The sequence below is a fragment of the Staurois parvus genome, unplaced genomic scaffold, assembly GCF_062004578.1.
Source record: "Staurois parvus isolate SC_StPar_1 unplaced genomic scaffold, SC_StPar_1.0 ptg000644l, whole genome shotgun sequence".
In the NCBI taxonomy this organism is placed as follows: Eukaryota; Metazoa; Chordata; class Amphibia; order Anura; family Ranidae; genus Staurois; species Staurois parvus.
The window spans coordinates 474,630-500,751 of record NW_028318440.1 but is presented as its reverse complement, the minus strand read 5'-3'; the positions used below and the strand labels follow the sequence as shown (position 1 = coordinate 500,751).

Here is a 26,122-nt window from a genome sequence, read left to right as displayed (position 1 = left end):
AGGTTTGATGGCTGCGCAGAAGAAAAGTCTGTTACGTTTCTTTCTATATGCGGCCTGACAATTGATACCCCTCTTTTGGAAAATGGCCACTCCCCTGTCTCAGCCGATGTGGGTTTATGTGCTTTATGATACGTTGCGTATGGAGGAAATGCTTGCATTTGCCAATGATACCTATGATAAACATAAGTTACTGAGGTCGGTCTGGCTTCATTTCTCCTCCTCTTCGACTCTCTGAGATATGTGTTCCCCTGCCGTGTCCAAGAGGAGTTGAGCCTTGCTCCCCCGATGCATTCTTGTTCTGGAGTGTTCGTCATTAAGCCCCTTGGCCCGTACCAGGTGCGGGCAGCGGGGTCACTCTGACAGAATGCTGGTGTGGTGCCGCCTTGACTCCGCTTTCTGCCGCGTCTGTCCCCCAGCCCTCCTTCTCCCTCACTACCTTTACAATTGACTTCTCTTTTTCTTTTTTCTCTTCCCTGTAGACTCTTTTCTTATTTTTTTTTCTGTTTGAGTTTATACTTTTGGTTGCACTGAGTTTTTCACATTTTGTTCCATATATTTCATCTGGGGATGCACCACGTGAACCTATGTTCTTTTTTGTTTTTCTCTATACTTCCGTAATATGTGTTATTGAAACACTTCCATTTTGTTGCTTAGACTTATTTTCATTCAGTCGCATGGACTATTGACATGCCTATGATGTTTTTCTATCCACTTATTTGTCCATGCTATTATTATTTCTCATGTTTTGTATTGTTAACATTGCTGTAAAATTTTATAAAGACAAATTTGCCTTTAAAACTAAATTTTGCTTTTGTTTTATTGTGAACATATAACAGACTAGGGTTGCAGAGTGTGCAGAGGTGATCAGTGGTGGAAAAGGGTGCAGGGGATGCAGAGGTGAGCAGTGTTAGAAGAGGTTTCAGGGAATTCAGCGGTAAGTAGTGTTGGAAGAGGGTGGCAGGGAATGCAGAGGTGAGCAGTGATGGAAGAGGGTGGTAAAGGGTGCAGTGCTGGAAAAGGGTGTAAGGGAATGCAGAGGTGAGCAGTTGGAAGAGGGTGGCAGGGAATGCAGTGGTGAGCAGTGTTGGAAAAGGGTGGCAGGGCATGCAGAGATGAGCAGTGTTGAAAGAGGGTGGCAGGGCATGCAGAGGTGAGCAGTGTTGGAAGAGGGTTGCAGGGAATGCAGGGGTAGAAGTGTTGGAACAGGGTGGCAGGGAATGCAGAGGTGAGCAATGATGGAAGAGGGTGGTAAAGTGTGCTGAATGGTGCAGTGTTGGAAGAGGCTGGCAGGGAATGCAGAGGTGAGCAGTTTTGGAAGAGAGTGGCAGGGTATGCAGGGGTGAGCAGTGTTGGAAAGGAATGGCAGGGAATGCAGGTCTGAGCAGTGTTGGAAGAGGGTGGCGGGGAATGCAGTGGTGAGCAGTGTTGGTAAAGGGTGGCAGGGCATGCAGAGATGAGTAGTGTTGAGAGGGTGGCAGGGAATGCAAATGTGAGCAGTGATGGAAAAGGGTGGTAAAGGGTGCTGAATGGTGCAGTGTTGGAAGAGGGTGGCAGGGAATGCAGAGGTGAGCAGTGTTGGAAGAGTGGCAGGGTATGTAGGGCTGAGCAGTGTTTGAAACAAATGGCAAGGAATGCAGGGGTGAGCAGTGTTGGAAGAGGATGTCAGGGAATGCAGGGGTGAGCAGTGTTGGGAGAGGGCGGCAGGGCATGCAGAGGTGAGCAGTGTTGAAGGTGGTAGGGCATGCAGAGGTGAGCAGTGTTGGAAGAGGGTGGCAGGGAATGCAGAGGTGAGCAGTGTTGGAAGAGTGGCAGGGTATGTAGGGCTGAGCAGTGTTTGAAACAAATGGCAAGGAATGCAGGGGTGAGCAGTGTTGGAAGAGGATGTCAGGGAATGCAGGGGTGAGCAGTGTTGGGAGAGGGCGGCAGGGCATGCAGAGGTGAGCAGTGTTGAAGGTGGTAGGGCATGCAGAGGTGAGCAGTGTTGGAAGAGGGTGGCAAGGAATGCACAGGTGAGCAGTATTGGAAGAGGGTGGCAAGGAATGCAGAGGTGAGCAGTATTGGAAGAGGGTGGCAAGGAATGCAGAGGTGAGCAGTATTGGAAGAGGGTGGCAAGGAATGCAGAGGTGAGCAGTGTTGGAAGATTGTCAGGGTATGTAGAGGTGAGAAGTGTTGGAAGAGGGTGGCAAGGAATGCAGAGGTGAGCATTATTGGAAGAGGGTGGCAAGGAATGCAGAGGTGAGCAGTGTTGGAAGAGTGTCAGGGTATGTAGAGGTGAGCAGTGTTGGAAGAGGGTTGCAGGGAATGCAGGAGTAGCAGTATTGGAAGAGGGTGGCAGGGAATGCAGAGGTGAGCAGTGATGGAAGAGGGTGGCAAGGAATGCAGAGGTGAGCAGTTTTGGAAGAGGGTGGCAAGGAATGCAGAGGTGAGCAGTAATGGAAGAGTGTCAGGGCATGTAGAGGTGAGCAGTGTTGGAAGAGGGTTGCAGGGAATGCAGGGATAGCAGTGTTGGAAGAGGGTGGCAGGGAATGCAGAGGTGAGCAGTGATGGAAGAGGGTGGCAAGGAATGTAGAGGTGAGCAGTGATGGAAGAGGGTGGCAAGGAATGCAGAGTTGAGCAGAATTGGAAGAGGGTGGCAAAGAATGCAGAGGTGAGCAGTATTAGTAGAGTGTCAGGGTATGTAGAGGTGAGCAGTATTGGAAGAGGGTGGCAAGGAATGCAGAGGTGAGCAGTGTTGGAAGAGTGTCAGGGTATGTAGAGGTGAGCAGTGTTGGAAGAGGGTTGCAAGGAATGCAGGGGTAGCAGTGTTGGAAGAGGGTGGCAGGGAATGCAGAGGTGAGCAGTGATGGAAGAGGGTGGCAAGGAATGCAGAGGTGAGCAGTGTTGGAAGAGGGTGGCAAGGAATGCAGAGTTGAGCAGAATTGGAAGAGGGTGGCAAAGAATGCAGAGGTGAGCAGTATTAGTAGAGTGTCAGGGTATGTAGAGGTGAGCAGTATTGGAAGAGGGTTGCAGGGAATGCAGGGGTAGCAGTGTTGGAAGAGGGTTGCAGGGAATGCAGGGGTAGCAGTGTTGGAAGAGGGTGGCAGGGAATGCAGAGGTGAGCAGTGATGGAAGAGGGTGGTAAAGGGTGCAGTGTTGGAAGAGGTTTGCAGGGGGTGCAGAAGTGAGCAGTGTCAGAATAGGGTTGCATGAGGAAGCAGTGTTGGAAGAGGGAGTGTAGGGGTGAACCCCAGTGCTAGGAGTGTGAACGTACGGTGTCTCTGAAGTTGGGGTTTGGACAGTTGAGAGGCACCAGTGTTCCCTCTCCACCTGCATCAGTGTGGCAATCACACAGATTACAGGAGTAGCACATAGACTGAGGGAATCAGCGGCAGCATGGAATAGAGACCTATACTGAATGACACACATCTAGCTCTGTTAAGTGATCCGAAGCTAAAAAGACATGTTGCCTGCCTAGTACCCGCTATAAATGTCTATTGATCTACCTAGCAGTCATGTTGCTGCATGACATTTTGCTGTAGTGTTGCTGCACAGTACAGACTAAACATTGTTGCTAGCAAAATAAATACATAAATATTATTACTATTGAATACCTTCTTGGCTATGTTTCTGTCCTTATGATTAAGTTTGAGAATATACAGCATTTTAGAATTAAATTATGCAATGATGTAAATGTACAATATGTAAATTGTCGGTGCTAGATAACTGCCTGTAATAAATATTTAGATTAACATTTCCCTGTTGAAAGACCATGGCCATGTTAAATGAAAGCAATGCACCTAAGTACATTCTCCACCTACAATGGCTTGCTGGGTATACAGCATACAAAAAAGGAGTCCCTGGAATATTTTTTGAAATGTTGGTAGCTATAATATTTGCCTGTGTCTAAAGTTAGGCTTCTGTTGTATAGGCATATATGATCAAAAATACAATCCTCTGGTGAAATAAACATATTGGAGACATTCTAAATCACGCATGATTTGTGTGTAACAAATTGTAATATCAAAGACTTAGGCAGGCCATAGATTATGCAATTTTACTTTCCTGCCATGGGCTGCAGGAAAGAAAATCGCTCGATTCCCCCATCAAAATTGATTGTGATGATGGGGGAATCCCTCCTGCGGAGCCCCGGCTGCCACGAGAGCACAATGGTCACTGCTAGGGGCTATGGCTGCTGCCAATAATCGCATGCTTAAAGTCTGACATGCTGGTTGTACCCAAGTCTATCGACTGATCAATGTGGGTACAATCAGCCTACCCATAGATGGATCGAATCTCAACCAGTCCCTGCTGAAATTCAATTCATCTATGGCCAGCTTATCTTGTTAATTCCCATTTTAATCCATGGCATATACAGTACATTTTCCGCTAAACCAATAATAAAACTAGGCATTATCTTTAGCAGTCTAAAAATATTCTTTACATGGTACTGAACTAAAAAAGGGAAGTTTTAACATCTTAGATGAACACCAAGGAATGTACATTTTGCCTAAACAGTACTCTGCAAAATCTACCTTTTGTCTTGAATTACTCTGCAATTCCATGCTCACAGCTTTATAGCTGGATATCTGCAACTGAGATTATCTGAGGCACTGGTGCCTCTGACTACTAGAATTATGAGATTGTTCTCTGTAATGCAGAGAAAGGAGTGCATGCATCTCCTTTTTTCTGCTAAATTCATTCTAGGGATTTGTGCTTCCCCCCCATCTCTCTTATGTGCTCTCTACAATGGTTTTGCACAGAGCAGCCTGAATCCTCTTCCTTTTGGGTCTCCTGATGGTGGTCCTAGTGCCTCCTCCCTGCCAAGTGCCCAATAGCAAGTCTCTTGTTATCGGGGCACTCAGACAGGCTTGCTCCCAAGTCGCACTCCTGTGAATTGTTCATTTGCACACAAAGCATGGCTTGGCACCGCCCCCATCCTCTCTCCATTGGCTCACTGGCTGTGATTGACGGCAGCAAGATCCAATGCCTCCCTCTGCTGTGTGAGCCAATAAGGAGAGAGAGACCCAGGACTCAAGAGCCGTGGCTCTCATGCACATTGTTGGATCGAGATGGGTCACAGATAAGTATAAGGGGGGGCTGAGGGGAGAGCTGCACCCAGAAGAATGCATAGAAAGCATTAAAGCAGAAGTCCAACAACTTCTTTACATGTCCTTCTTGTCAATTTCCTACCTTTACTGAATGTCATCCATTTTCTGGTTCACTCAGTAGTTGCTCTGAAATAGCCTATTTATTTTCAAATTAAACTGTTAATTCTCTCTGGTTTCCTGTTTGTATGACCAGTGGCTGTTTTGCCTCCTATTCCCCCAGCCACTGGTCTTGGCACATCCCTTCTGTAGATCAGGAAGCAGTGATGTAATTCAGCCCCATTTGCAGTGGTGGGCGCACCAAGACTCTCAGACACCTTCAACATATACAGGCCTAGTGTACCCACCCACGTTCAATACTTTTTCTGTGGTAGATGGGAACTGTAGTTTCCTTTTACTACAGAGAGAGAAGAGAGGATATGATTTAATCCCTGCTGTTACACCTCCTTGGCAGAGCAGATGCTGTGATCTTTTGAATTGCAGAGGTTAGGTCATGAAAATTAAATTAGACTTTTCTCCTAAATGGTAAGGATTTTCAAAATTGTATTAACGGTTTGGTGTTTTGTGTAGGGGGGTGTATTAATGGGTGATTTTTTTTGCCTACCCCAGAGTTCTAATTCTAGGTTCCCTGTGTACCAATATACCATTAATGTACCTATTTTCAAAAAAGAAAATAACGTCCTATGTGTCCTAGGACAGGCATTACCTCAGCCTTCGGTTTGTTGTATAAAAAACTCCACCATCACTTCCTGGTATCCATCCTTTAGGTCGGGAAAATTGTTAAGATACGGGAAGGAGTTCACCAGGTGACCTCATTAACACACACCCTGCATCTGCCCTCCCCTTCTAGGAGATTGTTCCCACCAACCATTTCTGTACTGGCATACAATTAATGTGAATGAACAACATTTTCACTGAATACACAGCCAGGGTCTTTCTTGTTTTGATGATCTTTCATCGATCGCTCATTTGGCAGAATGTGCAAGAGCTGAGCAATCACAGCCTATGTGGAGCAGAGCTGTAGTAATGAAAACGGGAGAACTGTGTCCCTGGAAGTCTGTAAGGCTCACCATACACTATGCAATCTGATTAAACAATAACCTTTAGAGCTACCATCATCTATGCAGTGCAAGGGCCTGCCTGATTGGATACAGAGTGAATGGATAGGTGGTGTGTCCTCCTAGGTGAACACCCCCTATTCTGTGATGCAGAAAGGCAGTGCATGATGGGAGATGAGCTACAGAAAGTGATGGAATCCGAAAGCATTTTTTAAAACTCAAATAGATAAAAATACAAAAAAGGGAAATGTTGCTTTTCCTCCTTCTCCCCCTCCTCTACTACTTTGTGGTTATTTTTTTTTCTTCAACCAGGTACCTATTTTTGACAAGTACCTGATTCGATACTGGGAAGCCTGCTAAGAAGCACCAGGAAGTCACACTCAGCTTCCCACATCCAAGATGGTTCCGCTGGGGTCTCTCGACAAAGAACTGACCCAGGTGAGGAAATCACTGGTCTCTGGACTAGTAAGTGCCTATTTATTAAAAGTCAGCAGATTCAGTATTTGTAGCTGCTGACTTCTAATTTTTTCCCAAGGCAAAGTTCCCCTTAGGTAAAGGAACCTAAATTCTTATCTTGTACCTTAACCGAAAAAGGGTAATAAAAAGAACAAATACTATTGAAAAAGGATGAACAGAAAATAATGATCACTGTACTTACTCTTTCCATTTCTTTAAAATCATCATCAAGCTTGGTCCCTTCGGCCCCTCCAACCTTCTCACTCACTTTCTGTAATAAAATTAGACAGACAATCAGTATAATAAATTCAACTCTGTGAAGAACTGCATTCAATGAAGAGGCTACTTAAGAAGTGAGCTAATAATTCAGTGAGATGGTTCTCTCCCAGCAATTACAATCATCTTCACTCATCCCCCTTGCAGAACTCCCCAGATTGTTAAAATGAAATGTTCTTCTGTTTATTGATGGTCTAAATTTTCTAGAAACTTTGTGACAAAAAAAGGATTGTAATTTTATTATTGGAACCTGTAGGTACATCAGAGGTCATTTATACAAATGAATGTGTCGTAAAAAGTGTAAGTAACATATTTCTCATGGGCATCACTAATGATGATGAGTGCAGAAGGTACCCAGAAGGAACTGAAAGGGCTTGCAAGGGTCTCTGAAACTGTGCATATGATAATCAGAATCTAAACCATAGAACATATGTGCAATGATACATTCATGTGTCATAGCAGCAGAGGTTGCCAGCTGCCCATATATCCTTTCAATTTGACATGCCCACAGCCTGTGTCAGTGGGTGTACTGCATCCACTTACAATGCAGATTGGCTGACAAGCTTGGCAAATGCAAATATATTATACACTGGCATTACCAAGTCACATTATTATTTTCCATAAAAAGCTACCTCTGTTGCCCTGAATAAAAAAAATGCCATCTAAAGCTTGACAATCCATAGCTATCAGGAGGACTTAAAGTGAAGCTCCAGTCAAAGCTAAAGAAATAAAAGTCAGCAGCTACAAAAACTGTAGCTGCTGACTTTTAAAAAACAGCCACTTACCTGCCCCTCAGTCCAGTTGTGTACTCTACCGGCAATCCTCACCCGCCAGCTTCGGCATCTTAAGTGTGGGCTTAGGCTGGCCATATACTATACAATTTTCTTACAATTGTCTGTCCAATTTTCTTTAGATTTACCTTCAACTATGTAGTGCAAGGACCTGCCTAACTGGATACAATTAGGCTGGACATACAGTCAGGTCCATAAATATTGGGACATCGACACAATTCTAACATTTTTGGCTCTATACACCACCACAATGGCAGAGCATCACCAGGGATGAAACCCAGCGTCTGGTGATATCTATGCGTTCCAGACTTCAGGCTGTAATTGACTGCAAGGGATTTGCAACCAAGTATTAAAAAGTGAAAGTTTGATGATTATTATTCTGTCCCATTACTTTTGGTCCCTTAACAAGTGAAAGGCACATATGCAAACTGTTGTAATTCCTACACCGTTCACTTGATTTGGATGTAAATACCCTCAAATTAAAGCTGACAGTCTGCAGTTAAAGCACATCTTGTTTGTTTCATTTCAAATCCATTGTGGTAGTGTATAGAGCCAAAAATGTTAGAGTTGTGTTGATGTCCCAATATTTATGGACCTGACTGTACATTATACAATTGTCTTGAGAATTTTGCTTTAGATTTACCAAAAACCATATAAATATAAGGTCAAACCTAAACAACACTTTCAATTGTATCCAATTAGGCAGGCCCTTGTACTACATAGTTGAAGGTAAATCTAAAGGAAATTTGGACAGAAATTGGACAGAAAATTGTAAGAAAATAGTATAATGTATGGCCAGCCCTAGTGCTGATAATAATATTTACATTACAGAACCAAAAACAGCAACAGTACAGACACCATGGGTTTGATTTACTAAAGGCAAATATACTGTTCACTGCAGCTTCTCCAGAGCTTAGTAAATAAGGAAAATCTTCACTTTGCAAAGAATACCCAATCACGTGCAAGGATAAAAAAAAAAAAAAAAAACATGATTGGATGATAGAAATCAGCAGAGCTTCCCCTCAGATCTAGAGCAACTGCAGTTGTAGTGCACAGTGTATTTGCCTTCAGTAAACCAACCCCTTGTGATTTTTGAGTACTTGTGGCAGTCTCCAGACCAATCCATTTGTCTCTATAGACACTCTTGAATGAAAGGCCCTGGATGTACACAGGGTCCTAATATTCTTCTAAACCCAAATTAAATCCTACAACCAACCAATTACTAGACTCCTCTCAGCACCACCAGAACCAGATATTCCTATTTCAGGTACTTAAGGGCTTTTTTTCAGCTGGAATGTGAGGGAACACAGTTCTGGCACCTTCAGCACTGACAGTATGTAATGGAAAAGGGTGCTGGGTTGTGCTGGGGAGTCTATTGATACTGACTGCTGGGGATCTGATTTTGCCGGAGGGGATCTATTTTTGCAGGGTATCTATTGTCCTGGGAAGGTCTGTTGTTGGTGTTGGGGGATCTATTGTTACTGGGTGGGTCTTATGATGCTGGGAGGGGTCTATTATTGATGTGAGGGATCTACTGTTGAGGGAGGAGTCTATTGTTGATGACTACTGGATGGTCTATTGATGCTGGCTGATAGGAGATCCATTGTTGCTGTTTGGGGTCTATTGTTGCTATGGGGTATTTTGTTGCAGGTGGTCTATTGTTGCTGGCGGTTATCTATTGTTGCTGGGGGTGGACTATTATTGCTGGAGCATCCATTGTTGCTGTGGAGCTTTATTGTTGCTGGGGGGGGTGGTGGACCTGTTGTTGCTGGGTGTCGATTGTTGCATCTACAGGGGATCTGTTATACTGCTTTTCTTATTTATTTATTACAGGTACTTATATAGTGCCATCAATTTACGCAGCGCTTTACACATATATATTGTACATTCACATCAGTCCCTAACCCTCAAGGGGTGTACAATCTAAGGTCCTTAACGCACATTCATACATACACATACTAGGGCCAATTTAGACAGGAGCCAATTAACCTAACAGCATGTCTTTGGAGTGTGGGAGGGAACTGGAGTACCCGGAGGAAACCCACACAGGCACAGGGAGAACATGCAAACTCCAGGCAAGTGGTGCCGTGGCTGGGATTCGAACCAACGACCCTAGTACTGCCAGGCGGAAGTGCTAACCATTTAGCCACTATGCTGTCACTTAGCCACTTGTTATCATTCGCAAATTCCATACAAATGACTTGACACCACAAAATGATACTTGGTTCTGTATCCTCTAAAGGGTGTCTCTGGGAGGTGGGTAGGGAGAGGAACCAAGGAACAGCGCTCGGAGGTGGGTAAGGGGGCGGAGACAAGGGTTGACTTGGAAAGGGAGACTTCTTGCACCTATTCTGAGAAAAAAAGCCCTGCGGCATTTTAAACAGACTGAACAGTATCATGGACAGTAGTGAATGCTAATAGCAATGACAGATGAACATCTGGGAATCAAGAATCCGAGAGGGGAGCCACTGTAGACCAAAGTTAGAACCAGAATACCAAGCAAAAACAAGGTCAACAGGCAACTCTAGACACAAGAGAAGCCACAAGTCATGGAAAGGTCGCATGGTCTGGATGAGCTCTTCTACCTATAGTAACATCTTTTAGACAAACAACCAGTGTTGAGTATTAACCAGTTACCACAGAAAATATGAAAAAGAGTTTGATATCCTGGACAGGGTCTGCGTAAAACCACCTGCCCCCACTGCCTTATACTCACCTTCTCAACACAACCCTGCACCTACTTCTTCCACTGCTGCAAAAAAGCTCAGAGCTTCCAGGTATAGGGTAGCTTGCAACCTTACATGATGTAGTACATGGGCATAGTATCCAATTTCCAGGCCCAAGAATTCTCACATGATGGAAAGGGTGGGATCACCAACACCGAGTAATTTCCAGTGGCTTTGACGAAGAAGGGAGCTATGGGATAGTGTTGTGAAAAAGGGTATAGATTGGTCAAGGGAGGGCTTTGAAGAGACTATCATTTTGCCCTGAATTGACAAGGTGACAGGGCCTCTTTAAAATCTATTCATGGGCAAATTGCAAAATCTTATGTTTATTTCACTTATTTCTAACCTAGTCCTATTAATCTGAACAATTTTGAAGTTTGTAAATCTACTTTGTGAAGATTCGCACACATTTACCTCCTTGCATTCTGTGATATGTATTCAATATGCCCTGTGAGTAGGCACTGCTGTGTCACAAAATTCATAGACCCTGAACGACAGAGGTGCTGAGAGGAGGAGTTTCAGGAAGCAGAGTCAGTACAGGAATCACTGCATGCTACCATGGGATATGTAGTCCTTAGGCCCCTTTCAGACAAGGTGGACCCGTCAGCAGATCCGTTTGATCAGCGGGGGATCTGTCCGCTGATCCCCGCTGAGCAAGGAGATGACAACTCTGGTTCACAACCTGCTTTTTCCTATAGGGCGGTCGGATGGAAACGAACCGCCCATCCATTTCCACCCTACTGTCATCCGATCTGCCGGATGGATGGGGAAGGGATCTGTCTGTCTTTGGCATACAGGATTGGATGCCGTCGGGTGTCAGCAGACACTTGTCTGCTGACGCCAACCGGTCCATAGAGGTCTATGGATGGTCTGATGGGGTCTGCCTGAAAAACTGATGAGTGGACCTGATTGGACTGTCAGTGTGAAAGGGGTATAAGCAGAACTCACAACATTAAAGGAGAATTTTAAAAAAGGAGAATTTTAAAAAACCATTTGGATTGTCAAAAAGGACTATTGTTTGTATGAACATTACAATGCTGGTGCTCTAAAATGAAATGCCTGCTGTGACCATAATTTTTTGTTTTTTTTTACCTGAAACTGGACAATCAGTAGAAATGAACACAAGGCTAGCCAATCAGTATGGATTAATATAAGATATAAGAACCAAGCAAGACAAAAAATAGTTACCCAACAGAATACTGCAAGGACATAGAATGGAAAAAGAATAAAAGTGACAAGTGATACAAAGAGCTAAAATAGGAAAAAAAAAAGAAAAAAGAGGAAGTGGAGACAGAAAATCTGATCAAAGTTGAGGCTTTTCAAAAATGCCAGAGAAAGCGAGGAGGGAATGCCAGGGCCCAAAAAAAAATCATGTACCGGCAAGGGTTGCCAACGAAACACGTACATTTTTATAGCCTCAGGAGTTACTGGGCACAGTCAGTACAGACAGGTGAAAGCAGAGAGGACAGACCAAGAAAGATTCATCCAGACAGGCAAGAGGCATATTCCCAGCAAAAAGAGTCATGGAAGGTATAGAAATTATAAATAACACGCACGCACACACACACGCACACACGAAACACACAGAGGGTCAGATAAAGCAAGGCTGAATTCAGATGGAAATGCTTGGATCCTTATAGATCTTTACAAATGACTATGGCCCAGCTGTCACATTCTCTACACAAAAATGCTGCTCCTCCTTCAGAATGATATTGACAGGCAGCAGGCTATCAATTCTTTCTGCTGGCAAGTAGTTGCTATGGAAATTTAGGAGAAACACATCCTTTGCTTAGCTGTGAGAGCAAAATGCAGCAGAAGCTATGATTTGAAATGGAAAAGAATCATTTAAAAAGAGAAGCAATCTCACATCCTGAACTGTAGAAAGTGACTGCACTACAGAACAGCCAGCAGAATTAGAATGGTTCCAATCCCCAATATGTATCTATTTACTCAACACAACTACATATTTTATATCTTACAAAAAAATGGGTTAGAATACTGTGTTTGTTTGCACTAAAATTCAGTTTGTGTTTTTTTTCCTGAGAATATGCACTTCATAGCTGTGCAAATATCGTGCAACATAAAAAATTGTAATAATCATTTTATTCTCCAGGGTCTCTGCTTTCAGAAAATATATAATTTTTGGGTTGTGTAAAGTAATTGAGTAAAAATGCAGATACAGTTGTGGCCAAAATTATTCAACCCCCACTGAAATTGAGTGTTTTGGCCAGTTTGACATTGCTTTTGATCATTCAGTCATCTTGCTTACATTTACATTAAAGAGGCACTTGTAGGTCAGACAAATATAACATAACAGTTATAATGAAATAACCACAAATGTCTTTTCTGTGCTCACAGCATTATCAGTTTTATTCAACCCCCAAGTGACATTCAATCTTAGTACTTAGTACAGCATCCTTTTACAGTTATAACAGCTTTTAAACGTGAAGCATAGCTTGACACAAGTGTCTTGCAGCGATCTACGGGTATCTTCGCCCATTCTTCATGGGCAAAGGCCTCCAGTTCAGTCACATTCTTAGGCTTGCGCACTGCAACTGCTTTCTTTAAGTCCCACCAGAGGTTCTCAATCGGATTTAAGTCTGGTGACTGCGATGGCCACTCCAAAATGTTCCAGCCTTTCCTCTGCAACCATGCTCTAGTGGACTTGGAGGTATGCTTGGGATCATTGTCCTGTTGAAAGGTCCAACGTCTCCCAAGCCTCAGGTGTGTGACGGACTGCATCACGTTTCCATCCAATATCTCCTGGTACTGAAGAGAATTCATGGTACCTTGCACACGCTGAAGCTTCCCTGTACCTGCAGAAGCAAAACAGCCCCAAAGCATGATTGACCCTCCACCATGCTTCACAGTAGGCAAGGTGTTCTTTTCATCATAGGCCTTGTTCTTCCTCCTCCAAACATAGCGTTGATCCATGGGCCCAAACAGTTCTAATTTTGTTTCATCAGTCCACAGAACACTATCCCACAACTTTTGTGGTTTGTCCACATGGCTTTTGGCATACTGCAGTCGACTCTTCTTATTCTTTGGAGACAGCAAGGGGGTACGCCTGGGAGTTCTGGCACGGAGGCCTTCATTACGCAGTGTGCGTCTTATTGTCTGGGCTGAAACTTCTGTACCCACATCTGACAAATCTTTTCTCAGTTCCTCAGCAGTCACACGGGGACTTCTCTCCACTCTACGCTTCAGGTAGCGCACAGCAGTCGAAGTCAGCATCTTCTTTCTGCCACGACCAGGTAGCGTTTCAACAGTGCCCTTTGCCTTGAATTTGCGAATGATGCTTCCTAAGGTGTCTCTTGGTATGTTTAACATCTTTGCAATCTTCTTATAGCCATTGCCCTTCCTGTGAAGAGAAATCACCTCTTCTCTTGTCTTCCTGGACCATTCTCTTGCCTTCACCATGTTTGTAACCACACCAGTAAATGTCTAGAAGGAGCTGAGTATCACAGTCATTTTAAAGCTGCCTAATTGGTGCTTATTATGCTTGATTGCTGCTCGGTGACATCCACAGGTGTTTTCAATACCTGATGGAAAGCACCTGTATGAACCTCTGTTCTTCAGAGTGGTAGTCTTTAAGGGGTTGAATAATTGTGGCAATGAAGAAACCACATAAGAACCATTTACTACTGTATTACATAAACAATTGATGTCATTTTAGTTGCATTTGGGTAGTTACAACGTCCTTGTAGGATTTGATTCTGAATACAATTCCAAATGTACACTATAGTCCCTAAACCCCTTTACAGCATTGGGGGTTGAATAATTTTGGCCACAACTGTATGAACATATGTGAAAAAAATTAAAAAGTTGCCCTAGTAAACATAAAGCATATCTTTATGTCTACCGGGAAGTGGTTAGCACCTCTGCCTAGCAGAACTAGGGTTGTTGGGTCAACGCCCAACCATGACACTACCTCCCTGGAGTTTCAATGTTCTCCCTGTGCCTGCATGTGTTTCCTCCCACACAGCACTTTTGCCTTGCAGCACTAGGGTTGTTGGTTCAAAACCCAGCCATGACACTACCTTCCTGGAGTTTGCATGTTCTCCCTGTGCCTGCATGTGTTTCCTCCCACACAGCATGTTTGCCTTGCAGCACTAGGGTTGTTGGTTCAAAACCCAGGCATGACACTACCTCCCTGGAGTTTGCATGTTCTCCCTGTGCCTGTGGGTGTTTCCTCCCACACTGCACTTCTCCCTAGCAGGGCTAGGGTTGTTGGTTCAAAACCCAGCCATGACACTACCTCCCTGGAGTTTGAATGTTCTCCCTGTGCCTGCATGTGTTTCCTCCCATACAGCACTTTTGCCTTGCAGCACTAGGGTTGTTGGTTCAAAACCCAGCCATGACACTACCTTCCTGGAGTTTGCATGTTCTCCCTGTGCCTGCATGTGTTTCCTCCCACACAGCACTTTTGCCTTGCAGCACTAGGGTTGTTGATTCAAAACCCAGGCATGACACTACCTCCCTGGAGTTTGCATGTTCTCCCTGTGCCTGCGTGTGTTTCCTCCCACACAGCACTTTTGCCTTGCAGCACTAGGGTTGTTGATTCAAAACCCAGCCATGACACTACCTCCCTGGAGTTTGCATGTTCTCCCTGTGCCTGCATGTGTTTCCTCCCACACAGCACTTTTGCCTTGCAGCACTAGGGTTGTTGATTCAAAACCCAGGCATGACACTACCTCCCTGGAGTTTGCATGTTCTCCCTGTGCCTGCGTGTGTTTCCTCCCACACAGCACTTTTGCCTTGCAGCACTAGGGTTGTTGATTCAAAACCCAGCCATGACACTACCTCCCTGGAGTTTGCATGTTCTCCCTGTGCCTGCGTGTGTTTCCTCCCACACTGCACTTCTACCTAGCAGCGCTAGGGTTGTTGGTTCAAAACCCAGCCATGACACTACCACCCTGGAGTTTGCATGTTCTCCCTGTGCCTGTGTGTGTTTCCTCCCACGCTGCACGCCGGTAGGTAAATTGGCCAAAGTATGTGTATGTATGAATGTGAGTTAGGGACATTAGATTGTCAGCTCCTTGTAAGCAGGGACTGATGTGAATGTAGAATATACATGTAAAGTGCTGTGCAAATTGACGAAGCAAAGTACCTCTAATGAATAAATATTAAAAACAAAAATGTAAAATAATTCCGGCTTATATCAGCCCATATATGGGGTGGCTGCATTAGTTTTCATTCCTAGGATTTTTTCACTTTTTCATCAGGAAGCCCTTTGAATAACACTTCCTGTCTCTGGGTGGCTATGCCGACTCCTCCACTGTTTATAACAAGGGCACCAAGGTTGCTGGTGCCAGCTCACAGTAACTGACAAAATGCACTTCTGGAAAAATGAACTGGAATTTCCTGTATTGGCTGTAAAGGTTTTTAGTCTGATAAATTAAAACCAATGCAGCCACTTTATGTCAGAAACGGCAAACTGCAACATAATAACATTTTAGCTTTTAAGCTGACAATTACAGTATACTTCTCTATAGATACAGTAACCCCTAGGACAAGAAATATATATATATATTTTTTAAGTAGTTCTACAGAGCTGGACAAAGTAGCAAAATATATTTATCACTCCAAATATACATAAACAGTCCCACCCAAATTAAACAAATCAGATGTCTTCTTTTATTTGCAACATCAGGAAATATCACTCCTATCAAAAGGCATTTTTGAGTTTCTTATCCCTTAATAGGTTTGTTTGTCGTTGCAAATGATATATACTGTAGTACTGTCATATTTCACCAGAGGGAGCTATTCTTATTTCAAACAGCACAGTTTCTGCAGAAAACGTCTACTACCTGTATGAGATTCACATATGAAACCTCATTGGGGAATAAATGCCTGCTCAAAGCAATTTTTTTTTAAATTTGAATGTTAATATAATACTACAGTATATGTAAAGAAAATACAAATATACAAAAAAAAACATATTTGATACACTGTGCAAAAAGCACTAGCTAGGCAAAACTCATTCTTCGTTGTTTTATTTCCAAACAAGTAAATCTGAAATTCTATTTCATGCATAAGGTTATTGTCATTATATTACATATTAGCCTGGAAGGATCTGCAAAGAAAGCACAATCCACTGTTCTAGATGCACCTGTATTTCGGCTATAAGTTGGCCTGTTCCCAGTCCAATTTCATTAAGTGAACTGTCTGCCTTGATGTGTATTTGTTCAGTTGTAGTTTTGGTTAGAAATTTGCAGACCAGCAAATGGTACTCTGCAAAATAATGTTGATAATATTAAAGTGACTGTAAAGGCAGATTTTTTTTTCTTTAAAAAAAAAAAACAAATGTCATACTTACCTGCTCTGTGTAATGGTTTTGCATATAACAGCCCTGATCCTCCACTTCTTGGGTCACCTACCAATGCTCCTGGCTCCTATCCTCCACTGAGTGCCCCCAGAGCAAGCCACTTGCTATGGGGGCACTTGTGCATGCTCACTCCTGAGCCACACTGTGTGTGTACATAAGACACACAGAGTGTGACTTGGCCCTGCCGCTCACTCCTTCCCTACTAGCTGTGTTTGACAGCAGCAAAAGCCAATGGCTCCCACTGCTGTGTATGATCCAATGATTAGAGAGAGACTTGGGAAAGCCTTTGCTTTCAATCACATCGCTGGATCAAGATCAGGCTCAGAAAAGTATAAGGGGAAGCTGGGGAGGTGATCACATGATGCGTAAGAGGCTTAGAGAGGTGGGGGTGGAGAAACATCAGTGCACTTATGTGCCCAGTGAATGGCTGTGCAGGAGGGCATGTCAGTACAAGTCTGATCATTGAAGGACAGGCAGGCTGTTCTCCCAGCACAACCAGAAAACTGACCACACTGAGAATGATGTGCTTCTATGCCTAGCAAGGTTTGTTTATAATAGGAAAGCACTGCTGACTGTCAGGAACATCAGGTATTTTACACAAAAGAATCAATACAAAGAGAACAGGATACTTCTTAACACAAGCACATAGTACAGCACTGACACATATGAGGAATATGAAATGTTGGGGTAACATTCTATAAAGTACAGCTTTCCATTCCTACATCAGTTACTTCTTGTCAAACACTGTGAATCTGAACCACAAAAAATTAAAGGAACACTTTTTAATCAGAGTATAGCATCAAGTCAATTAAACTCCTGGGATATTGATCTGGTCAGTTAAACAGCAGAGGGGGCTGTTAGCCAGTTTCAGCTGTTTTGGTGTTAATAAAATTAACAACAGGTTCACCAGATGGGCAACAATGAGATGACCCCCAAAAACAGGAATAGTTTTACAGGTGGAGGCCACTGACATTTTATTTTCTACTCATCTTTTCTGACTGCTTCTCACTAGTTTTGCATTTGGCTAGGGTCAGTGTCACTAATGGTAGCATGAGGCAATACCTGGACTCTACAGAGGTTGCACAGGCAGTCCAACTCCTCCAGGATGGCACATTAATACGCGCCATTGCCAGAAGGTTTGCTGTTTCTCCCAGCACAGTCTCAAGAGCATGGAGGAGATTCCAGGAGAGAGGAAATTACTCTAGGAGAGCTTGACAGGGCAGTAGAAGGTCCTTAATCCATCAGCAGGACCAGTATCTGCTCCTTTGTGTAAGGAGGAACAAGATGAGAACTACAAAAGCCATACAAAATTACCTCCAGAAAGCCAATGGTGTGAATGTGTGAATGATCAAACAATCAGAAACAGACTTTGTGAGGGTGGCCTGAGGGCCTGACGTCCTCTAGTGGGCCCTGTGCTCACTGCCTGGCACCATAGAGCTCAATTGGCATTTGCATTGAACACCAGAATTGGCAGGTCCACCACTGGTGCCCTGTGCTTTTCACAGATGAGAGCAGGTTCACCCTGAGCACATGTGACAGAAGTGAAAGAATGTTATGCTGCCTGTAACATTGCTCACCATGACCGTTTTGGTGGTGGGTCAGTGATGGTCTGGGGAGGCATATCCATGGATGGACGCACAGACCTCTACAGGCTAAACAATGGCACCCTTGACTGCCAATGGGTATCGTGATGAAATCCTTGGACCCATTATTAGACCCGACGCTGGTGTAGTGGGAAATACCCCAGGACACCATCCGTTGTCTCATTAGGAGCATGCCCCAATGTTGTCAGGCATGCAAACAAGCACGTGGGGGCCACACAGACTACTGAGCACCATTTCGATTTGCTGCAATGAAATTTCAGCAAAATGGACTAGCCTGCAGCATCATTTTTCACTTTGATTTTCAGGATGTCTTTGAATTCAGTCCTCTGTAGGTTGATCATTTTAATTTCCATCAAACAATGGGGCATCCTTACATTCCTAACACATTACCCAGTCCATATCAGTATAGATATCCAGCATATTTTTGCCAGTTGAGATCCGATGTGTTTGCAAAATGTTCCTTAAATTTTTTTTAGCAGTGTATTTTCCTAAATTACTATCATCTTGACATTATAAAGAGGGTAAACAGGCAGAAACAAATGGAACTAAGAATTCTCAATTATCCTGACCCATAAATGGCTCTAAACTAGCTGAGAATTTCAGTCACATAGAATTCAGCAATTAATTTATATTCTATGGGTTCAACATGCTGAAGCTGCATATTCACTTGTAGCATGTGTCACTTACAGTTTCCATTTAGCTGTTTTGCCATCATAGCATTTATGTTATCAGTGCTAAATGTTACAGCATATGATTACGCAAGGTCAGAAGAAATGAAAATCAACTACAATACAATAATGTGCAGAGACACACTGTCATACTTATAAAGTGTGCAGTATAACTGTACTGTTCAGGATATGACAAATGCACATAGTTAGTATTTGAAATAATTAAATGAGGGTAACCACTTTATCACTTATGATTTTCTTTACTTGAATGAGTGTCTTGACTTGTAATCTGATATTTGTGGCAATTCTCAAGATTGCCTGCTAACCTAACGATACCTTTTGCATGCATTAGTGTGAGTTATGTTTGCCTTTTATTCAAGCACAGGTTTTATGACACCCCAATGCACAATACTATATGAAGTAACGCACCTTTCCTTCAGTACAACACAATCTACAGATGCAATTTCCCACAGCATCGTTGTGCGATATGTTGGCCCACAATAGCACATACACTGCGTAGTGTACACCCTGGCTCGTTCTTTGCATGAGGAGCACCCCAGGACCTGGAAGAAGCAGTAGGGAAAGCAAAAGCTTTTGCGCCAATTGAAATTCAATCAGTGTGTGGAGACATTTTATTGAAATAAGTGTTGAGGTGAGCACTGTGCTTCACAGCGGAAAAAAAGAAAAGGATGCCAAGGTGGGACTAACCTGTAACAACGAAATACAAGCTTCAGCTGAAAAACTCGAAGCAGCACTGTTTTTGGATTCAGATGGATGTCATCCACATGAATATTCTTGGAACAAAGTCAACTCTGAACAATACATAGTTTTGCTAAAAGTTTTAAAACAAAGATTAGGTAATGTCACATTTTCAGATGACGACTGGGACTCCATGTTGGATAACATGTGCAGAGGTTCTAGATTCCTTTCAGTTTGAGACACAGCCCTTAAGGTTCTTATCCGTTGGTACTATACCCCTTCCAGACTACTTGTTATGTTCCTGGGAGTTTCGCACCTCAGTTTTAGGGGTTGCGGCCTTGCTGGAACTCTCATGCACATGTTTTGGGCCTGTCCTGGTCTCTCCGATATGGCGTAGGATATCGGAGGTTGCCTCCGCTTTGGTGGGCTCTCCGATTGTTCTATCACTGCAGATTTGTTTATTGGGTTCACCCATTCCAGGGGTTCCTGCCAGTTTAGTGAGGCTGATTCATACCATCTGCGTTTCCACCCAATGGGCCATAGCCCTGCATTGGAAATAACCTGTAGTCCCATTAGCTTCTGTTTTATGGAGAATTGATATGGTCATGCTCATGGAACGTATCCATTAGACTTTATTAGATAGGATTCATTTATTCAACAATAAATGGGATGGTTGGAAGATACATCGATATCTGCTGTTAGATTGAATGCTTATCTAAACCAGATCTGTCTTCAATTTTTGTGAGATGTGCCATTGATATGCCAGCATTGTTATATGCTTCTTTCATGTACTTGATTTATATTTTGTGATCGTCTTTCTGTCAATGGAAATTACCGGTTTGTTCCTTTCTCACTGTTCATTGTGCTACATTTTATGAGGCAGTGTCTTTGTAATCTGCCTTTTCAATAAAAAAGTTTGTAAACAAAAATAAAACAAAGATTAGAGCTAAATTGTGGGCAATAACCTTACTGGGGAATTAGCTAGGCACCAATAAGATACTGCTAATGATGTGTGCCCCAGTGGTGGCTGCTGCTTCCTTCTAAAAAAAAAGTTCCTTATATGCAGCCTCTGTGTGTCATGGCTGAAGTTCTGGTGGTAAACCTGAAAGCCACGGCTTTAGCACAACAATCACATCAGGTCAACCACTATGCAGCTCCTCAGTTCAGAAAATGTCTTAAATGCTTTTCAAAGAATACAAGGCATTCTGTGAATAGACAAGGGAAGATCATAATATTCACAGGCCTTTTATTCAGTTACACAGCACCTTGTATTATTTGAAAAGAATACAAGATGATGAAAAGAAAAGCTACACAGCGAGCAACCTGCTGTGATTGCGTGCTCCAGCCACAACTGTCAGTTTCACCGTCAGAACTTTATCTGGGATATCACCTTCAGAGGCCACCATCAGAGGCTGCATGTAAAGAACATTTTTCAAGACAGAAGCTGCAGCCACCTGTGGGGTACATATCAATAGAGGTACTTTACTGGCACCTAGGTAATACCCCAACAAAGTTTTTGCCCACACTTCAGGTTAAAGGAGCATTTGAAGGAACAAAGGAAATTTAATCCTGCAACGTGTTAACACCAGGTCACGTACTTCTTGCCATCCTTTTGCCAGCCACCATACCATACTTCTTGTTTGTTCCGGAGCTGCGCTTTCTAGATCAACATTAGGACTGGATTTAATGAATGTAAACCTCTGTTCACTTTCTTCAAGTTATTCCATTTTTGAAATGAACAAAAAACTTGACTTAGGGCATGGAATACAGGCTCTTGCTGGCGGTGCTAGCAGAAGAACCTGCATAAAAATATGCGCCTTAAATACTCACATGTAGACAAGTACAGTTTAATTCAAGAAATGACTACACAAGTATGTGCATACACGCATGAAAACGACAGATCAGTACGGCCCTGGACACAGCTATGCCCCTTTTTTTGTGCGCAGCTAAACGCAGCACACATTTTCACATGTAGGCACAGCTGTGTGCATGGGCTCTATTGTGTTAAACATGCATGGTTTGTTTTCCTTTAAATAATTTGTCCCTTCCTTACTTTGTAGCTAGGAAATGATCTGCATAGTTAGTCTCACCCTCTTCAGTGTGCCTTTTAGTTTGCATTCTGACCACAAACTGTATATTGCTGTAGCTAGACTTACTGTAGTTTGATTTATAAACTATCCGATGTTCATCTGGTATGATCTGCTCAAGTCTAGGATTAAAACTTTCTACGATCGGCAAGATGTCTTTTGGATTAAGTTTGCCTGTCTGCCAGCTCTACTGAAACTTTAAGTTACAAAATATCTCAAAAGAACTGGATCAGTAGAGATGACCCTTTCAGTGCTGGATTGAACCGCATCCAATCCTCATGGCATGTGAAATACCAGTGCTTCCTGTGTTGCCTGTTCACATATGTCCGATGCACTGGCAGTGCGGATTCAGTGCAGATTGGAAAAGAGTGCTGTTCAATTTCTGAGCAGTGTGATCTGGTTCTGGTGTGGATTACAGGCTACTGACTTCTATGCAGGGGCGGACTGACCATTTGGAAACTCGGGCACTGCCTGAGGGCCCGGGGTCAGTAGGGGGCCCCATGAGATGCCCCTGGTACCTTTTTCATAGACTTTTTTGAGTTTGGGCAAAGACACAGGGGCCCCATGATCCCCTATTGCCCGGGGGCCCATGAGTTGTTAGTCCACCCCTGCTTCTATGTCAACCATTTCTAAACCGCACACGTGTGAACAGGATAAAATCCTGACGTGAACCTGATGTAAACCTCACATGAACCGTTGAACAACTACTGTGTCAACAGATGTGAAACCTGAGCTTCGATCTGCACCGCACATGTGTGAATCAGCTCTTAGTGCTTAGATTGAAGATGCAGAATAGGCTTGCAATAGTGTTGCATTTAGATGTGCACAAAACTATATGCTGTGCACATCTAAAACACAGCATTTTTCTGCCCATGTGAAAGAGTCCTAAAAGAGACTCAGTCATCATGGCATGCTTTTAATTCTTAGCACTGCTGCAGAAACTGTAAAAAGTATACTTCTAGATCTCTGTTTTGGGTATAGTATTGTCTATGCGGAGTTACATTAGCTGCACCAATGCATTTAAAATAGACACTTCAGGGAGTATCCGATCACTTAGGCTCCCCGCTGCTCACATCACTGGCCGCTACATCAGTATCTGGCACAATCTTCCATTATCTTTTTTGACAGCACAAACCCTGTATGTGGGCGCATGTTTCCAGCACAGTGGATCAGTGGTGGGAAAAGTGTTCAGGTTGCTCTTGCAAAAACCGTTACCCATTACTGTAGGGACTGAGTTGGAGATAGCACTGTGAATGTGCAATCACCCTGGATCATATCGCACATGTGAGAGATTCTAGCTAAGAATTGGTAGGAACAATCTTGTTGCTAATGGGGACAGAGATGTTGGAGCCAAGATGGCGGCACCCAAAAAGGATTAAAGAGCATTGTTTGCACAACAGAGAGACACACCATTCCAGGGAAAGACATCTAGAATTGCAAGTTTGCAGACCTAGAGGGAGCAGCAAAGATTTGTTTAGAAAATTCTGGGGACAACTCTCTACACTTTACTTCTCCTTTCTACACAGGTCCATGAATAAGGCTGTATGTATGTATGTATGTATGTATGTATATATATATACAGTGGGGATCGAAAGTTTGGGCACCCCAGCTAAAAATTTGTATTAATGTGCATAAAGAAGCCAAGGAAAGATGGAAAAATCTCCAAAAGGCATCAAATTACAGATCAGACATTCTTATAATATGTCAAGAAAAGTTAGATTTTATTTCCATCATTTACACTTTCAAAATAATAGAAAACAAAAAAATGGCGTCTGCAAAAGTTTGGGCACCCTGCAGAATTTATAGCATGCACTGCCCCCTTTGCCAAGCTGAGACCTGCCAGTGTCATGGATTGTTCTCAGTCATTGTCTGGGAAGACCAGGTGATGTCAATCTCAAAGGTTTTAAATGCCCAGACTCATCTGACCTTGCCCCAACAATCAGCACCATGGGTTCTTCTAAGCAGTTGTCTAGAAAACTGAAACTGAAAATAGTTGACGCTCACAAAGCTGGAGAAGGCTATAAGAAGATAGCAAAGCGTTTTCAGATGTCAATATCCTCTTTTCGGAATGTAATTAAAAAATAGCAGTCATCAGGAACAGTGGAAGTTAAAGCAAGATCTGGAAGACCAAGAAAAATATCAGACAGAACAGCTCGCAGGATTGTGAGAAAAACAATTCAAAACCTACGTTTGACTGCACGATCCCTCCAGAAAGATCTGGCAGACACTGGAGTTGTGGTACACTATGCCACTACAAAGAGATACTTGTACAAATATAGTCTTCATGGAAGAGTCATCAGAAGAAAACCTCTTCTACGTCCTCACCACAAAAATCATCGTTTGAACTTTGCAAATATAGACAAGCCTGATGCATTTTGGAAACAAGTTCTGTGGACCGATGAGGTTAAAATTGAACTTTTTGGCCGGAATGTGCAAAGGTATGTTTGGAGAAAAAGGGGCACAGAATTTAATGAAAAGAACCTCTGTCCAACTGTTAAGCATGGGGTTGGATTAATCATGCTTTGGGGTTGTGTTGCAGCCAGTGGCACAAGGAACGTCTCACGAGTAGTAGGAAAAATAGATTCAATAAAATTTCAGCAAATTTTGGATGGTAACTTGATGCCATCTGTGAAAAAGCTGAAGTTAAAGAGAGGATGGCTTCTACAAATGGATAATGATCCTAAACACACCTCAAAATCCACGGGGGATTACATCAAGAGGTGTAAACTGAAGGTTTTGCCATGGCCTTCACAATCTCCTGACCTCAACATAATTGAAAATCTATGGATAGACCTTAAAAGAGCAGTGCGTGACAGACAGCCCAGAAATCTCAAAGAACTGGAAGACTTTTGTAAGGAAGAATGGGCAAAGATACCTCAAACAAGAATTGAAAGACTCTTGGTTGGCTACAAAAAGCGTTTACAAGCTGTGATACTTGCCAAAGGGGGCAGTACAAGATATTAACTCTGCAGGGTGCCCAAACTTTTGCAGACGCCATTTTTTTGTTTTCTGTTATTTTGAAAGTGTAAATGATGGAAATAAAATCTAACTTTTGTTGACATATTATAAGAATGTCTAATCTGTAATTTGATGCCTTTTGGAGATTTTTCCATCTTTCCTTGGCTTCTTTATGCACATTAATACAAATTTTTAGCTGGGGTGCCCAAACTTTCGATCCCCACTGTGTATATATATATATATATATATATATATATATATATATATATATATATATATATGTATATCCCCAAAAGATTTGTCAGGAAAACTGTACTGTCCCTTCAGAAAAAACATTTTCTATGGGACACTATGCTACAATGTAGTCCCACGAACGTGGGCCATTGATTGCAAACAAGATTTGTTAATTTGCACACACAAAAAAGTATTTTTCCTAACAAATTCATTCAAGACCATGTTGCAAAAAGGGAATACACCCCAATGAAAGTCTTAGGAGCAAAGCTAACACAACAAAATCCTAATTAACAAGAATTCAACTACAGGTGAGTCTAATTATTCACTAAAACAGGTGTCCAGCAAAGAATGCATTGTGTTGCTGCCATTTGATTGGCTGATTAGTAATTTGTGCTTACATACATGCATACACACTTTCTTTTACATTTTTCTGATCCTTCAGAAATTATATACATTCACACACACAACATTTTGTAGTAGGAAAAAAGCAGCTTGAGAAATGTATAAGAAGAGAAAAATGAGATAAAATAAAAGCCAACATGCCTAGCTGCACAGAGGTTACATAACATGACATGCACTAATCTAGCAAGGCCAGGAGGTGTTATAAACCATCCCATTAACATCAAAATGACAATTGAATAGTAGTTTCCATGGATAAATTTAAACTAGCAGGATATTGGTGTATTACAAACACAGCTGCAAAAATTGTGTAGTTATGCAGCTTTTTATGTACATTTCTGTTTTGAAATAGAAAATATATATTAAACTTAAGCCTCAAGCAAATCCAGCAATCCATTAGGTTTTTGTATAAACTGAATGACCTCTAGCTAAAGCTCAACCCAGAGGTTCACCATGGATATGTGTTTAATCATGCTCTAATGGACATCCCTTAGTTATGCTAGTATTGCATTTATTCATTTTAGACAAGGGTACATGACAATTGATTTGGATTCTGTATACTCTGAAATCCTGAGTGCTGCTTTATTGAGTTCCCAGTCTTCACTTCCTCCTGCTTTTTTTGTCAGTATTTTGTAACATCTGTAATAGTAACTATATAAATAGCTTGACCCTTGGTCAATGACTTCTACGCCTGGCATTATCTATGCATTTGATATCCATTTGTCTTCTTATTTGTTACTTGTCTGTTTGCTTT

General features: G+C 42.6%; 1 protein-coding gene across 1 annotated transcript in view; it reads right to left on the bottom strand.

The window, feature by feature from the left end:
- SH3GL2 (SH3 domain containing GRB2 like 2, endophilin A1) overlaps window positions 1–26,122 on the bottom strand; it is a 224,832-nt gene that overhangs the window by 43,041 nt on the left and 155,669 nt on the right. The window contains exon 2 of the mRNA XM_089693957.1: window positions 6,801–6,869. Coding sequence (XP_089550083.1) covers window positions 6,801–6,869 — 69 coding nt within the window. The remainder of the gene's footprint in view (window positions 1–6,800; window positions 6,870–26,122) is intronic.